The 16,013-nt window shown below is 46.3% G+C and overlaps 1 protein-coding gene across 1 annotated transcript in view; it reads right to left on the bottom strand.

Moving 5' to 3' along the window:
• The window catches only part of LOC308153242 (cohesin subunit SA-1-like), a gene marked incomplete at both ends in the record, with an annotated part of 205,898 nt that overhangs the window by 9,236 nt on the left and 180,649 nt on the right, over positions 1 to 16,013 (bottom strand). Inside the window, 14 exons of the mRNA XM_080526326.1 lie at positions 569 to 661; positions 1,090 to 1,182; positions 1,470 to 1,573; positions 2,118 to 2,232; positions 3,009 to 3,063; positions 3,417 to 3,524; positions 3,761 to 3,840; positions 4,311 to 4,409; positions 4,918 to 5,115; positions 5,355 to 5,506; positions 5,863 to 6,067; positions 6,892 to 6,968; positions 7,412 to 7,508; positions 7,715 to 7,906. Of these exons, the coding sequence (XP_080382452.1) occupies positions 569 to 661; positions 1,090 to 1,182; positions 1,470 to 1,573; positions 2,118 to 2,232; positions 3,009 to 3,063; positions 3,417 to 3,524; positions 3,761 to 3,840; positions 4,311 to 4,409; positions 4,918 to 5,115; positions 5,355 to 5,506; positions 5,863 to 6,067; positions 6,892 to 6,968; positions 7,412 to 7,508; positions 7,715 to 7,906 (1,668 nt within the window). The remainder of the gene's footprint in view (positions 1 to 568; positions 662 to 1,089; positions 1,183 to 1,469; positions 1,574 to 2,117; positions 2,233 to 3,008; positions 3,064 to 3,416; positions 3,525 to 3,760; positions 3,841 to 4,310; positions 4,410 to 4,917; positions 5,116 to 5,354; positions 5,507 to 5,862; positions 6,068 to 6,891; positions 6,969 to 7,411; positions 7,509 to 7,714; positions 7,907 to 16,013) is intronic.

Raw genomic sequence — 16,013 nt, forward strand, 5'->3', positions numbered from 1 at the left:
AGTGAAGCTGGTGGAACCAGGACTGCAGAGTCACTCCCTATCCTCCGCCGTAGACTGAAGACCTCCATCTCTTCAGGCTACATCTTAACTGTCCCTCTACCCCCCCTGTACAGTTTCTCTACTGTTAATATATATATATTTTACATTTAATATATATATTTTAAAGATCTTCCTTCTTCTAGCACTACGACTGCCAATGGTCCCTGGCCCTGAGCATAGATGACCTTTTCCTGCCATGACTTGTGGATAGATGATTCACTTCACTTACATACACAAATGTTTTTGTTGTAAGTCGCTTTGGATAAAGGTGTGTGTGTGTGTGTGCACCTGCAGCAGAAATGTAATGTGATTGACAACAGGCGAAGAAGGGATGAATACAAGGAGGACAAAGATAAAAGAGAAAAAAAGGTGGGGTAAGAAGGGTGAATATGATGAACGGAGTGGAGTATTTCAGTCTTTTGCCTTCCTCTTTCTCCAATATTTGTACTGAGAGCAATAATATGACATTATAGCTATGGGCGTGTAAGCAGCGCTCTCCCCTACTCATCTCCCTCCTCCTCCCTCCTACCTTCTCCAGTCTGCCAGCACTGCTGTAGGTCTCCAGGTCAAAGTACAGAGGGGCCTTGAGGAGGCTGGACACCTTCTCTGTGTCTGCTGAGTACTGTGTATGGGGGTGGAAGAGAAACATATTGAAATCAAATAGTAAGTTCAAACCATGAGCGCTGACATGTGTATGTGTGTGTGTGTGTGTGTGTGTGTGTGTGTGTGTGTGTGTAATGGACTGACTTATATAGCGCCTTATTCCAAAGCGCTTTACAATGGCCTCACATTCACACACACATTCACACACCGATGGCGGCAAGCTACCATGCAAGGCGCCGGCCCCGCTCATTGGGAGTTCAATTGGGGGTTCGGTGTCTTGCCCATGGACACCTCGACATGTGGCCAGCCGGGGTTCGAACCGGGTTCTACCTCCTGCGCCACAGCCGCTGTGTGTGTGTGTGTGTGTGTATGTGTGTGTATAGAACTCACAATAAATGTAGAGTTAACAGTTGATAGACACTATAATGTATTGTTAATGTTCACCACCTTGGCCAGAAGCTGGGGCAGCTGGGGGATGAAGTGAGTGGAGATGCGTCTTCTGTCCTGAGCTTGTGTCTTCTTATCCTTCTTGCCCAGGATCTAGGGCACACACACACACACACCCACACACAGACACACACACACACACACACACACACACACACACACACACACACACACACACACACACACACACACACACACACACAGACAAACATTCAAAGGCAAACAAAGCAAGAAAACATTCCTTGCATTAACACAAACATATAAGAAAGCATGAAGATGTGCACAAGCAGAATGAAAAGCAACACACACACACACACACACACACACACACATGTCCTCCTCCTCTCCTCAGACAGTACAGTAGTGTTCTCCTCGCTCACCCTCTTGCCCTGAGCTCTCCCAGGAGGTGGGTGTCCTTCAGATGCCTGTCTGACTGCACACATCATCAGCTCTATCAGAGCCACCTCCTCCTCATCCTCCAGACCTAACACAGGGAGAGAGGGAGGGAGAGAGAGAGAGGGAGAGAGAGATAGAGAGGTAGAGAGAGAAAGAGAGAGGTAGAGAGAGGTAGAGTGAGAGAGAGGTAGAGAAAGAGAGAGGTAGAGAGAGGGAGATAGAGGGAGAGAAAGAAAGAGAGAGGTAGAGAGAGAGGTAGAGCGAGAGAGAGGTAGAGAAAGAGAGAGGTAGAGAAAGAGAGAGGTAGAGAGAGAGAGATAGCAAATATTTTCAAGTCAAGACTAAAAACCTATCTTTTTAAAATTGCCTTTAAATAACGAAATTATTAAATTATCATTATATAATGATTAAAGCACTTTGAGCTGCAACGTTTGCAGGAAATTTGCTATACAAATAAAAGTTATTATTATTATTAGAGAGAGAGAAGGGTGGGAGAGAGACAGAATGATATGGGAAATCTATTTCACCAAGTAGTCACATTTTGGTTCTACTCCCCAGGTGGTTTGTGACGGTCATGGTTTGGTTCTACTCCCCAGGTGGTTTGTGAGTGACGGTCATGGAGCCCTGCCTACCTTGTCCCTGGCCCGGTTCCTGCAGCAGCAGGGATGTCATGGTCTCCCAGTCCCTAAGCTCCACCTCTGCCACGTCCCACAGACTGTCCACCAGATACGCACCGTAATCATGGAACTGAGACGAGACAGAGAGAGAGACAGAGAGAGAGAGAGACAGAGAGAGAGAGAGGGAGAGACAGAGAGAGACAGAGAGAGAGAGAGAGAGACAGAGAGAGAGAGACAGAGAGAGAGCAAGTGTTCTTGTGAACATATAGCATCTAGTACAACAAAGTGCACATGCAGTAGTACAGCTATTATCTATAGGAGATTGTTTCTGCCTGCAGCAATAACACTGTACCAACTCCTCCTCCGATTGGCTCGGTCTGGGTGAAATCTTACCGTCTGTATATATAAGGTCCCAAATGTCTATTGGTCTATCTTTATTTTTTATTTGTATCTATTTTATTTTCGCCTATGAATTCAATTGTTTTATTTTGTTGTTGTTGTCTTTGTGGTCTGAGCTGCTGTAATGCCTGAATTTCCTCTCAGGGATCAATGAAGTACTTATTGAAGTACCTTATTAAGTACTGTCTACCTATCTAACATCTAGTACAATACTGTACATTCATGTTCGTTTTACTGTGTTGCTTTGGCTGCTTTTATTCATGTCACTAAAGTTAGTTTGAATCAAACTGGAGTGAGAGAGACGGAGAGAGAGATGGAGAGAGAGACGGAGAGAGAGACGGAGAGAGAGAGGAGAGAGACGGAGAGAGACGGAGAGAGAGACGGAGAGAGAGAGGAGAGACGGAGAGAGAGATGGAGAGAGAGACGGAGAGAGAGACGGAGAGAGAGAAGAGAGACGGAGAGAGAGATGGAGAGAGTGTGTTTGTGTGGTCAGAGTGCTTTCTTTACCTCACTCTGGATGTAGAAGGAGACCAGCAGGTTGAGGAAGTCTTTGGCCCCGTGACTGCACATCCTGACACACGCACACGCACACACGCGCGCACACACACACACACACACACACACACACACACACACACACACACACACACAATATTCCAATACACTGGAGATATTCAAATAGATACAAGAGATATCGATAGACAATTGAAGGATGGAGTGATCATGATGTACTTTATGGTAGAGGTAGAGTAAAAGAATATATATTTAAAAACAAGTAGAGAGGGATGGAGGTATGACTGAAGGAAGGTTGTAGAGAATACAGAGAGGTGTACTTGTGGTAGAGGAGGGTTGTAGAGTATACAGAGAGGTGTACTTGTGGTACAGGAGTGTTGTAGAGAAAACAGAGAGGTGTACTTGTGGTAGAGGAAGGTTCCAGCAGCTGACGCCAGGCCTCGGTGACAAGCAAACACCAGAGGGTACACATTTTTGCTCTCCTCATCTGTCAGCCCCTCCTCTGTCCCCCTACACACACACACACACACACACACACACACACACACACACACACACACACACACACACACACACACACACACACACACACACACACACATAACAGGTCAGCAGCCATGCTTGTACATACACACAAACAAACAACCAAGAAATTCCCATACCAGGACATATTTGCTTACGTTCACATGCGCACACACGCACGCACACACACACACACACACACACACGCGCGCGCACACACTCACTGTTGGATGAGCAGCAGCAGCTGGATGGTTTTCATCGCCATGCCTGGGTCCTTGTCCAGCACCATGCTGAGCATCCTATTCTACACACACACACACACACACACACACACACACACACACACACACACACACACACACACACACACACACACACACACACACACACACACACACACACAGGGAAGCAGCAATTCCACTAAGCCCAAGAGTAAACCCAAACTTATCTCAGGCAACACATGGGGCTTAAAAGGTTTATGTGAAGCCATTTCTCATTTGCTTGTGAAGAGATTACTAGTCACCTATTCTTGATAAATAATCAGAGAAAAATAATGAAAATTCAGAGAGAAAGAGAGAGAGAGACCCAGAGAAAGAGAGACACCCAAAGAGAGAGAGAGAGAGAGAGAGAAAGACAGAGAAAGAAAGAGACCTAGAGAAAGAGAGAGACCCAGAGAGAGAGAAAAAGAGAGAGAGAGAAAAAGAGAGAGAGACCCAGAGAAAGAGAACAGCACAGAAAGAAAGTGTACATAAAGGTCTTTTGAACGAGACATACTTTGAACCTGTTGGTGAACAGCTCCAGGCGCCCAATGAAGTCCTTCTCCTGGTAGAGACCCTGCAGGGCAAGCACACACTGCAGACGCACTGAGATTTGCTGCAGGACACACACACACACACACACACACACGCGCAATCAGAAATAGGTCTACTGTCTAATAATAATAATAATACATTAGACTTATATAGCGCTTTTCTAGACACTCAAAGACGCTGAAAAGATCGAGTAGTAATAATAGAAAGAAACCAAAAATAAATAAAAGAAAGTATAGGGGTCTAATACATTTTTAGATTACTAAATCTAAATCTAAGTTTCTTTGTAGGACAATCTACTCTGCAATTACACCTAGATTTCGGGCGGAGAAGCGGCGAACAAGCAACGCCAGCGTCCTCTCTCAACCGGCATTTTTTGAAAAGCTCAAATTTGTAAATAAACATCATCATCATCGACCCCCTAAAGAGTAGTTGGGCTTTTTCATCAGTAGATGTGTAAATGAACCTTACTAGGTCTAGGTCTATGTGTGAGGGGCGAGCCATAATGAACTTTATGAGCTAGCCTTTGTTTGAAAAAAGGGTTAGGTGTCAGTGTGTGTGTGTGTTGAAACCTTGTCATTCAGGGTCCAGCCCAGGTATTTGAGGTAACCGTCGTTGAGGAAGTCCTCGGGGTCCTCCCTCATCCACACTCCCATCTCCTCGATACACGCGGCTCGGATCTCTGGCACGCAGTCCCGGTAACGGTGCACAAACACACCATTGAAGGTACTGTTCATTATCGCCGACAGCTCCCCAATATGCTCCTGCAGCTACACACACACACACACACACACACACACACGCACGCACGCACAGGCACACTCACACGTTGAGATTTTGGCATGTTAAGTCAAGAGGCGTTAACAAAATTTGTGTCCTTTACCTACATAATTGGCAAGAGGAGGCACAGAACAGAACAGATGGATTTTCACACTCAGCTCAAATGTCCCTAAAAAGGGATTCCCTATGACTGTGTGTGTGTGTGTGTGTGTGTGTGGGCGTATTGTACCTCTCTGATGGTCGCCTGTAGCTCCTCCAGCCTCTCCTCGGCCCTGTCCTCGGCCCTCTTGCTCTGCTCGACGTCGTAGCGGCGCTGGCTGGTCTTCATCTGGGTAGAGACCACCACCGCCACCTCCACCACCCCCGTCATCAGCTTCATCGCTGGGGGGGTGAGGGGTGACATACTCATAACCATGCTCACACACCGCATGTACTGTATGTGCTACTGTATGTGTGTGGCGAAAGAAGGTGAGTGAAAGTGTGTGTGTGTGTGTACACGTGTTCGTATGTGTCTTTGCGGATATGTGTTGACATATACGGTACTGTATGTGCTACTGTATGTGTGTGGCGAAAGAAGGTGAGTGAAAGTGTGTGTGTGTTCGTATGACACACTTCATTAAAGTGTGTGTGTTCATATAACACATTCATTAAAGTGTGTGTGTGTGTTCGTATAACACACTTCATTAAAGTGTGTGTGTGTGTGTGTGTGTGTGTATGTGTGCGCTCCTGAGGCTCACCGAGGAAGGTGCTGGTGTGCCTGAAGGCGCGGACCTGCGAGTCGGACAGCCCCGTGAGCAGAGCCAGCAGGGAGGAGAAGAGGTAGTCGTCGTACAGCTGGCTGTGCTGACAGGAGCGCACCAACACGCGCACGAACTCACACAGCCCGGCCCTGAAGGTCCTCCACTGGGGGCCAGGGGAGCTCAGGGGGTAGTGCACAGAGTCCTGACGGCAGACGGGCGTACGACAGGCTGGTCAGATCGAGCATTGTGAGCCGGCCGAGAAGAAGCATACCCAGCCGTTTCCGATATTCACAATATCAGCACAGCTACCTAGTCACTTTCACTTGCAAAATGTATATTTACACACACACACACACACACACACAGAATATTGTACAATTACATTTGATTTTAGACATTTAGCACATGCCTTTATCCAAAGTGATTTACAACGAGTACAATTTGTGTAAACAAGTGAATCGTCTATCAGTCATCATAAGAAAAACAAGCATTCACAATGCTAGAAGAAGGAGCATTTTTTTTTTTTTTTTTATTTGTTTTTCAGATTTTATCCCTTTTTCACCCAATTTGGTAGCCAATTCAACCCAACTTAGCATCCAATTATCCCCTGCCTATTGCATTGGATCCGCCGCCCGACCCCGTGGCCGGCAGTCCCAGAGGAGGGCGCCAGGCAGACTAGGCTGACTGGCTCCTCGAGCCCAGTACCGTTATTCCGGCACCCCAGGGGGCGGTGTTGCGCGACGGATCCTAGTCCAGAAATACTCCTATACCCCCCCTCGGAAGCGGCCGGCCAATATGCCGCTTCCCGTGTGCCTCGGCCATTATCTGGATCTGGCGAGCCGGGATACGAACCCCGGCCCCGGTGGGCAGCATGCACTAGCGGCCAGTGCGTAGACCGCTACACCACCGCGGGGCTAGAAGGAGCATTTTTACATGTTTATTTACAGTAGAGAATTTATCAAAAATAAGCCTGGATTTTCCTTTAGCGACGTTGATGAATACCCCCCACCCCCCATGTTCCTTCACCTCGTTGAACTCTTTGGTGAGAGTGCCGATGATCTCTGCGTGCTGATCGTTGTCAAACATGGCCCTGCTGACCACACCTGCAGAGAGGGAGGATCTAAGATGACAGACACTTCCCTGCAGTCTGTTCCTTTTCAATCACATACTTGTATTGGACAAGACGACATGAACATAAGACACTACTCACAACAACACTCTAAAATATACACGTATGTCAACTATTTTCTTTTTTTATTATCTATTTTGAATATTTTAAACCCCCTCTGCTACCAGTAAGAAAACCCTGGGCCCTGGCTTTCTTCAGCCACCCGTTAACTCCTCCTTATAGTGGACTGGTATCGACAGACACAGACACCACAGAGGCTACCTGATGCTAGCATTGTTAGCCCAGCTTAGTAATCAATGGCTTGTAGTGCTGATCGATGCCTTTCCTGGGACCAGGTCAAAAGATAATCTTGTGAACTCTGACCCCAATCACCCCCCTGGCCTCTCCATCTCTCAGACACTCTGGCCGACCCCTGACCTTTGCAGCCGCAGCACCGCACGATGAAGTTGATGAGCTCTAGTAGTCCCGCCTCCCGGTCCTTCTTGTAGCTGTCCAGCCACTCGTCCACCACCGTCTGGAGATTGACATAGAGGACACAGCCAATCAGGGAACGGTATTCAAGGTCGGAGGTGTCATCCTTATGACAGCTACGACCAACCCCCCCCCCCCCCCCCCCTCTATATCCACCCCAGCTTCAATCCCTCACTCCTTCCCTCCTTCCCTCCCTCTCTATCCACCCCAGCTTCAATCCCTCACTCCTTCCCTTCCTCCCTCTCTCACCACCATTGCACTCTTCCCAGACCGGATGGCCTCATACATATCCCCCGCACTGATGTTCTGGTCCCCGTCCCTCTCCCGCCTGGGGTCGCCTCGCCTGGACGTCCCCAGGGAGGGCTGTGGGGGCTGGGGCGGGCGGGCTGGGGAGCTGGGGCCAGGCTGGGATGCAGCTTTACGCCTTGGTCTCTTGGGTGGCTGGTAAGGGTGTAACGGTACACAAAAATCATGGTTCAGTACGTACCTCGGTTTTTAAGTCATGGTTCGGTATGTTTCCGGTACAACGACTTAAAAAGAAACCCAAAAAAATAAAATTGTTTGGTTTACAGAACAAACTATGGGTCTTTCTTTCTTAAATAAAAAAAGTCTGTCAATACTGCTGCAACCAGCTGCAATCTACTATTAAAAAGGTATAATTTACTGAAAAGTCAATCAAAATAAATATTCTCATTCACACTTTCAATTAAAACAATCTATTAAGGTGCAGCATTTCGAAAATTAACTACTTGAACTGAATGCTGTTTTGCTATAGACAACGTTTATTAGTAAGATATCTGAGGGAACAACAGTTGAACCTATATGTGATTAGTTGACTTGACTAATGTGTGTGTGTGTCTGCTGGCCTGACCTGAGGTCCAAGTGCAGTGGTCTGTTTTTTCCGCTTCATGTCAGATATGTCCTCCATCTCCTCAAGACTGCACAGAATGAGAAGGAGTTTAGGAACAGATAGGTCGAAAAAAAACAAAAAAACATTCTATGCCTTTTATTATTTATATTTTACCCACTGTGCCTGTACACTGGGAAATGAACATCCTGACAGGTTACCTCACCTGTCTACAGGTTACCACAGGTAACCTCACCTGTCTACAGGTTACCACAGGTAACCTCACCTGTCTACAGGTTACCACAGGTTACCTCACCTGTCTACAGTGTTGGGCACGTTACTTTATAAAAGTAATTAGTTATAGTTACTAGTTACTTATCCCAAAAAGTAACTGAGTTAGTAACTGAATTACTTCATTATAAAAGTAACTAGTTACTAGGGAAAGTAACTATTGCGTTACTTTTTAAAGTAAACATTTAACAATATGAAGTGCTTTTAAATCTTTGTAGTGTAAATTAAATAAATCAAACTGTCACACAACTTCAGACAACTGGTAGACAGACTGTAACTTCAAGTTTTTTTCAACACAAAAAAAGTAAACAGTTAAACAATATGAAGTGCTTTTAAAGTAGTACTGAAAAAATAAGACATGAATTTCTTGGACAAATCCAACTTTAGCTCCTAAACATTCATTCATCTATCCATCCGTACACTCCTTCCTAACACTCATCCATCCATGCATGCATTCATTCATCCAGCCAACCCAGTCATCTAACATCCTAGCCAATATGAAGTGTTGACACTGAACTATGGTTGGCTTACCATGAAATGTTCCTGGAATTCACATGTGTATGTAAAGAGGTAAACCTTGATAACTTTTGAACCGTACATGATAGAACCATGGGGTTTGGACCATTGTTTTTCTCATGAAATTCTCTGTGAGGTGGACATATTTATTTTAATCTAAAGTGAAAGCAAAATTATATGTGTGAACACCCTACATATGAAGTGTTGACACTGAACTATGGTTGGCTTACCATGACATGTTCTCTACCATAGCCAATCATGATCACTTAACTCTACCATAGCCAATCAGGATCACTTAACTCTACCATAGCCAATCATGATCACTTAAGCGGTTGTCTCGCCCCTCCCCCCTCCCCAACAAACCAAAGCACCTTTGCAGCTGTGACTGAGGTCGGATGACAATGAGAAGCTTCAGTAGTAACGCGCCGCATTGAATTACCGATAACGGTAACGGCGTTATAACGATGGAAATAGTAATTAATTAGATTAGCCGTTACTGAAAAAAATCACGCCGTTATTCACATACTGCCTGTCTACAGGTTACCTCAGGTTACCTCACCTGTCAAGGCTTGATTCGTCATCCATGTTCGTTGGCGGGTCAGCAGCGAACTTCAATTTAACTGAACATAACAGACATTAGAAACGTTAGATAAGCACTGTGGAAATGAAAGTAAATAAGACTTAGTTAGTGTCGTATATTCATTAGCTATATGTTTAGACGCTTTGGTTAACTATCAAACCTCTAAGGTAACCGCGGTTACCTCGCTGGTCGCAGCTAACCAAACGAACTAACAGGCTTCAGCTAGCTAAACGTTTAGCTGCGAACTTAAGTTATCTTCAAACTGAACAAGTGGAAATGTTGATTTTCTTCATAATAATAATAATAATAATTTAAAAACGTTGCTTTTAAACGTTTGTTTAGCGACCTACCTGCGAAATTACAACTTGATGTTGACGACCTCCGTGAATTGAGTTTCTCCTCAGGTTGACAGAAAGAATGGTTTCAGAGGCGGCAAGATCCGTATTTCAGAGCGCTGGTTCGGACGCTGATTGGCTATATGTTGATTGGCTACATATTTGTAATGTCCTTATGATTGGTCGCTTGTTACTTTTCTGTATAGTAACTAAACAGGGCGCCCATACGTAATTATGATTGGTCGCTTGTTAGTTTTCTGCATAGTAACTAAACAGCGCCCCCAAGATTTGAAGCCTGAGAGACAGCAATGAAAAAAAGACGCAATGACTTTTACTTGCTAAATCAATGCGAGTGGCAGCTTCTTCATCCCACACCGTCATAAAAAGATCATGCCATATAATAATAAATGAATAGATAAATGTGAGTAAAGACATCTATGTTCACAAATAATTCTGTCACACAGGAGTATTGCAATATTCTATTTCAAAGGCCTAAATATTTCCTCTACTCAATTTCTGTGTCTATCTGATATTAGCCTAATGAAGATACTACTACTACTATTTTCACTTACTTGGACAAATGTATTTGTTGTAAGTCACTTTGGATAAAGGTGTCTGCTAAATGACAAAAATGTAAATGCTGTAAATGCTTACTTCATAGATTTGGCCTGAACACTGGTGTGGATTACAAATCAGGCACAGAATGCCTAGGGGGTGGTTGCATCTGTTTTCACAGACAGACAGACAGACAGACAGACAGATAGACAGAAACACACACACACACACACACACACACACACACAGCCCCATGGCAAGATCTTGACTAGTAACACTTCTCCTTCGTTCATACCACATTCACACACATACATTATGGTTATATAACGTAACCTAATGTAAAGGATCACAGGCCCCCAGCTCTCTGACCATTGGCATGGTGGGTGTGGGTAGGCGTACTACTGTATGTCAAGCTTGAATAAAGTTATGTCACACTAGTTTGTTCTTTCAGTTGAAAGTGTGTGTGTGTGTGTGTCAGTTGAATGTCCAGGTCTGTTTTGTAGTGGGGGTGGCAGACAGGCCTGCGTGGATGTAAGGATAGACCAATGGGACTGCCACGCTGGGGGAGATGGAGGAGTGGGCCTGCGTCGCACATTTCACATATCTTTTATTTATTTATTTATTTATTTTTGGCCCATGTCTTTCTTTGCAGACCCCCAGTCCACCGGCCACGCAGCCCGCAGATCGACCGGCCCACCGGCAATTCTCCCGGTGCTCCAGATGGCCAGGCCACTACTGTGTCACACTACTCAACACACTACTAAATTTACAATATTGATTTTTAGAAAACTGCACCATTACCATTGGGTATCATCATAATACACCTTACTCACAACAGCAATCTGGATTTTGGTACCCCTTATTCTGCCCTGTAGCCTAAGCCTCATTGTTAGTCCTAATAACCAGTATACAAATGTGGAGTATGTTAATACTGTATGTTGACTACAAACAACAAAATTGACCATTATAACTATTGATAAATGCATGAGTTTCTGTGCAGCCAATAGATAGATATTTTGAGTCTGTATTGGCTGATAATATTGGTCTGCAAAATATTTGCTATAGCTTTGGATATTGGACAGGGTTGCATCTTCCAATTTTGAATGAAAATACAACACTGTCTGGGTGGACATTATAAATGGGCATTTGGCCATCAGAGAAGCAAATATTCCATCTTAAATTATTCTTGAGAGATATGCAAGTAAATGTGCCTATGTCAGGATTTAGACAAATCCTAAAATTTCCAAAATCAGCACATTGAAATTTTGGGTACATTTTATGTGCAGTAGGTGTAGGACCAGGTTGTGAGGGAGAACGAGTGTAACATAGTGCGGGGGGGGGTCGCTACAAGGCTCAACCCACCCAAACGTGCTTCTTACCCACCCAATCAAAAGTGAAGATTCCCCCCCCCCCCCCCATGAATTGTTCATATTCCAGGGGCGTGTTTGATTTTTAAAATTCCATATTAGTATTTACTGTAGGTCCATATACTATGTATATCTATTCAGTGCTTAAGCAACGTAAAACCATGAATTGTGCGGTCCTGGCTGTCACCCACCCACCCACCCACCCATACACAAATCAATGTCCCTTCCAAGGTGTGGGTTCTGGCGTCAGGCCACAGGGGGCAGTGTGAGTCTGACAGTGGAGGTGTTATCAGAGTTCTGGTCAAGGCTGGTGGAGTGTGTCTTCTCTCTGGTCAACCCTCAGTACCAGTTCAGTGAGGAGTACCTGGAGTGTGTCAGCAAACACGCAGAACAACTGCAGCCTTTTGGGGACGGGCCCAGAAAGCTGCGTGTACAGGTGAGTGACTGACTTCGAAAACCCTTATCGTTGGGATTTGGTTAGATTCTGTATGTCTGGAAGACCTGCGGGATAGGCGATCACCCCTCGGCCTTCAGTGGTACAGTTTGAAAAGAGTGTTTCAGAGGAATCCAACCATTCTGTTCAACAGGTTCTCATAATGCACATTTCATATTTTCAACAAGCAGCTGATCTCGTCTTTCTCTCTCTCCCTTTCTCCCCTCTCTCCTCTCAGGTGTCCAGGGCATTGTCAGCATCCAACGGGACATTGTCAACAAGGCAGCAAAGGTACGTTTGTGTAACAAATGTACTTTAGTTAGCTGTCTGTTTGCTGCATTTACTGCTATTTATTCCTCTCCTCTCCCGTCCTGTCCTCTCCTCTCCTCTCCTCTCCTCTACTCTCCTCTCCTGTCCTCTTCTCTCCTCTCCTCTCCTCTCCTGTCCTCTTCTCTCCTCTCCTCTCCTCTCCTCTTCTCTCCTCTCCTCTCCTCTCCTCTCCTGTCCTCTCCTCTCCTGTCCTCTCCTCTCCTGTCCTCTTCTCTCCTCTCCTCTCCTGTCCTCTTCTCTCCTCTCCTCTCCTGTCCTCTCCTCTTCTCTCCTCTCCTCTCCTCTCCTCTCCTCTCCTCTCCTCTCCTCTTCTCTCCTCTCCTGTCCTCTTCTCTCCTCTCCTCTCCTCTCCTGTCCTCTTCTCTCCTCTCCTCCTCTTCTCTCCTCTCCTCTCCTGTCCTCTTCTCTCCTCTCCTCTCCTCCTCTTCTCTCCTCTCCTCTCCTCTCCTGTCCTCTCCTCTCCTGTCCTCTTCTCTCCTCTCCTCTCCTCTCCTCTCCTCTCCTCTCCTCTCCTCTTCTCTCCTCTCCTCTCCTGTCCTCTCCTCTCCTCTCCTCTCCTGTCCTCTCCTCTCCTCTCCTCTCCTGTCCTCTTCTCTCCTCTCCTCTCCTCTCCTCTCCTCTCCTGTCCTCTTCTCTCCTCTCCTCTCCTCTCTTGTCCTCTTCTCTCTTGTCCTGTCCTGTCCTCTCCTCTCCTCTCCTCTCCTCTCCTCTCCTCTCCTCTCCTGTCCTCTTCTCTCCTCTCCTGTCAGAACAGACACACACAGACACACCAACACACACCGTGAGTGAACTTAGTTCTAACTACAAGGTGGATAGGTGTTCCTAGTGAATGAGAGATTATAGTTGACTACCCTCTGCCAATGATATGACTGCTGGCTAGCAACCACAATGATATGACTGCTGGCTAGCAACCACAACGATATGACTGACTGCTGGTTAGCAGTATTGGCCAGTACATGTGCCACCTGGCCAAACACCTCAATGGTTAATTGTTACCACTTCAATCAGGAAGTAAGCTCTATAAAAAGACCACAGGTGAGCACCTTTCTGTTTACAACAACAAGGGAAGACGTCGCAGAGAGAGGAAGAGAATAAGAGGGGGAGGAAGAGTGAGAGGTAGGGGTGGAGCTGGTAGAGGAGGAGTGAGAGGTAGGGGTGGAGCTGGTAGAGGAAGAGTGAGAGGTAGTCGTGGAGCTGGTAGAGGAAGAGTGAGAGGTAGGGGTGGAGCTGGTAGAGGAGGAGTGAGAGGTAGGCGTGGAGCTGGTAGAGGAAGAGTGAGAGGTAGGGGTGGAGCTGGTAGAGGAGGAGTGAGAGGTAGGGGTGGAGCTGGTAGAGGAGGAGGAAGAGTGAGAGGTAGGGGTGGAGCTGGTAGAGGAAGAGTGAGAGGTAGGGGTGGAGCTGGTAGAGGAGGAGGAAGAGTGAGAGGTAGGCGTGGAGCTGGTAGAGGAGGAGGAAGAGTGAGAGGTAGGGGTGGAGCTGGTAGACGAAGAGTGAGAGGTAGGGGTGGAGCTGGTAGAGGAAGAGTGAGAGGTAGGGGTGGAGCTGGTAGAGGAAGAGTGAGAGGTAGGGGTGGAGCTGGTAGAGGAAGAGTGAGAGGTAGGGGTGGAGCTGGTAGAGGAGGAGTGAGAGGTAGGGGTGGAGCTGGTAGAGGAAGAGTGAGAGGTAGGGGTGGAGCTGGTAGAGGAAGAGTGAGAGGTAGGGGTGGAGCTGGTAGAGGAGGAGTGAGAGGTAGGGGTGGAGCTGGTAGAGGAGTGAGAGGTAGGGGTGGAGCTGGTAGAGGAAGAGTGAGAGGTAGGGGTGGAGCTGGTAGAGGAAGAGTGAGAGGTAGGGGTGGAGCTGGTAGAGGAAGAGTGAGAGGTAGGGGTGGAGCTGGTAGAGGAAGAGTGAGAGGTAGGGGTGGAGCTGGTAGAGGAGGAGGAAGAGTGAGAGGTAGGGGTGGAGCTGGTAGAGGAAGAGTGAGAGGTAGGGGTGGAGCTGGTAGAGGAAGAGTGAGAGGTAGGGGTGGAGCTGGTAGAGGAAGAGTGAGAGGTAGGGGTGGAGCTGGTAGAGGAGGAGGAAGAGTGAGAGGTAGGGGTGGAGCTGGTAGAGGAAGAGTGAGAGGTAGGGGTGGAGCTGGTAGAGGAAGAGTGAGAGGTAGGGGTGGAGCTGGTAGAGGAGGAGGAAGAGTGAGAGGTAAGGGTGGAGCTGGTAGAGGAGGTCATGGCCAAACAACAACTTTCAAAATGAAATCAGAGCAACCTTAGTTGATCATACCTGAAGGAAATGGTAACCCCCCAAACCCCTGCCCGCTCACTCCGCTCCTCCACCTCGGCTGGCCGACTGGCCCCACCTCCTCTACACAGCAGTCGGGCTGCCCGATCACGTCTCTTCACAACACTGGCTCCCCGCTGGTGGAATGAGCTCCCCACGGCTGTCAGAACGGCAGAGTCACTACCCATCTTCCGTCGTAGACTGAAGACCCATCTCTTCAGGTTACATCTTAACTGCTCCTCCTGAGACATCTTCTGACCCTCACCACTACGTCTCCTAAAGACACCCGCTTTCCCCTCTACCGTGTCCCTAAGAACTTCTATTGCCCCCCTTGTACTGTTTCTCAGTTTCTCCAGTAAAAAAAAAAAAAAGTTTTAGTAGAAGGCGATAATAGGGAGAAGGTTTTTCCTTCTATCAGTGGCCCCGGGCCCGAGCTAGATTACTCTTCCTGCAACGAATGGTGGATTGCTAATTCACATGCTTAGTTTTCAAATGTATTGATTGTAAGTCTCTTTGGAATAAGGCGTCTGCTAAATGCCAAAAATGTAAATGTCATCAACCATGGGCTGCTTTTTCACTTTACTGTTTTTTGTGAGCATATTTCTGTTCACTCCAATGTAAATATATCTGCTGTGCATACGTTGCACTGACTTGTTTGGTGAAAAATAAAATAAAAAATGTTTCAACAGCATGTGTGTATTTGCAAACATGTGAACAATCTGAAGTCTCTACAATTTGAACTATTTTAGTATTATGGCAAAAGCATACTAAAGATGAGTGCTTTTCATTATGCCCGACAATGTGTAGGCTAGTTGGTACGACAAAAATCTGGTACTATGAATGAAGTGTGTGCCATTTGTTGCAAAAGTTAGATTTTGGTTGCAGTGCTTCATTTTGCAGGATATGAGGTATTTTGCAGTTTGGATGTATGGTTGTGTGAATTGTGTTAAGTAGTTTGATAAAACCAGCCTAGTTAGCAAAATTGTGTTTTAGCAACTGGGTAATTTCATTTGAAATAAAAACCTTAAAATGTGTTTCCCAGTT

The sequence above is a fragment of the Nansenia antarctica genome (genome assembly GCF_963989245.1).
Source record: "Nansenia antarctica genome assembly, chromosome: 3".
In the NCBI taxonomy this organism is placed as follows: domain Eukaryota; kingdom Metazoa; phylum Chordata; class Actinopteri; order Argentiniformes; family Microstomatidae; genus Nansenia; species Nansenia antarctica.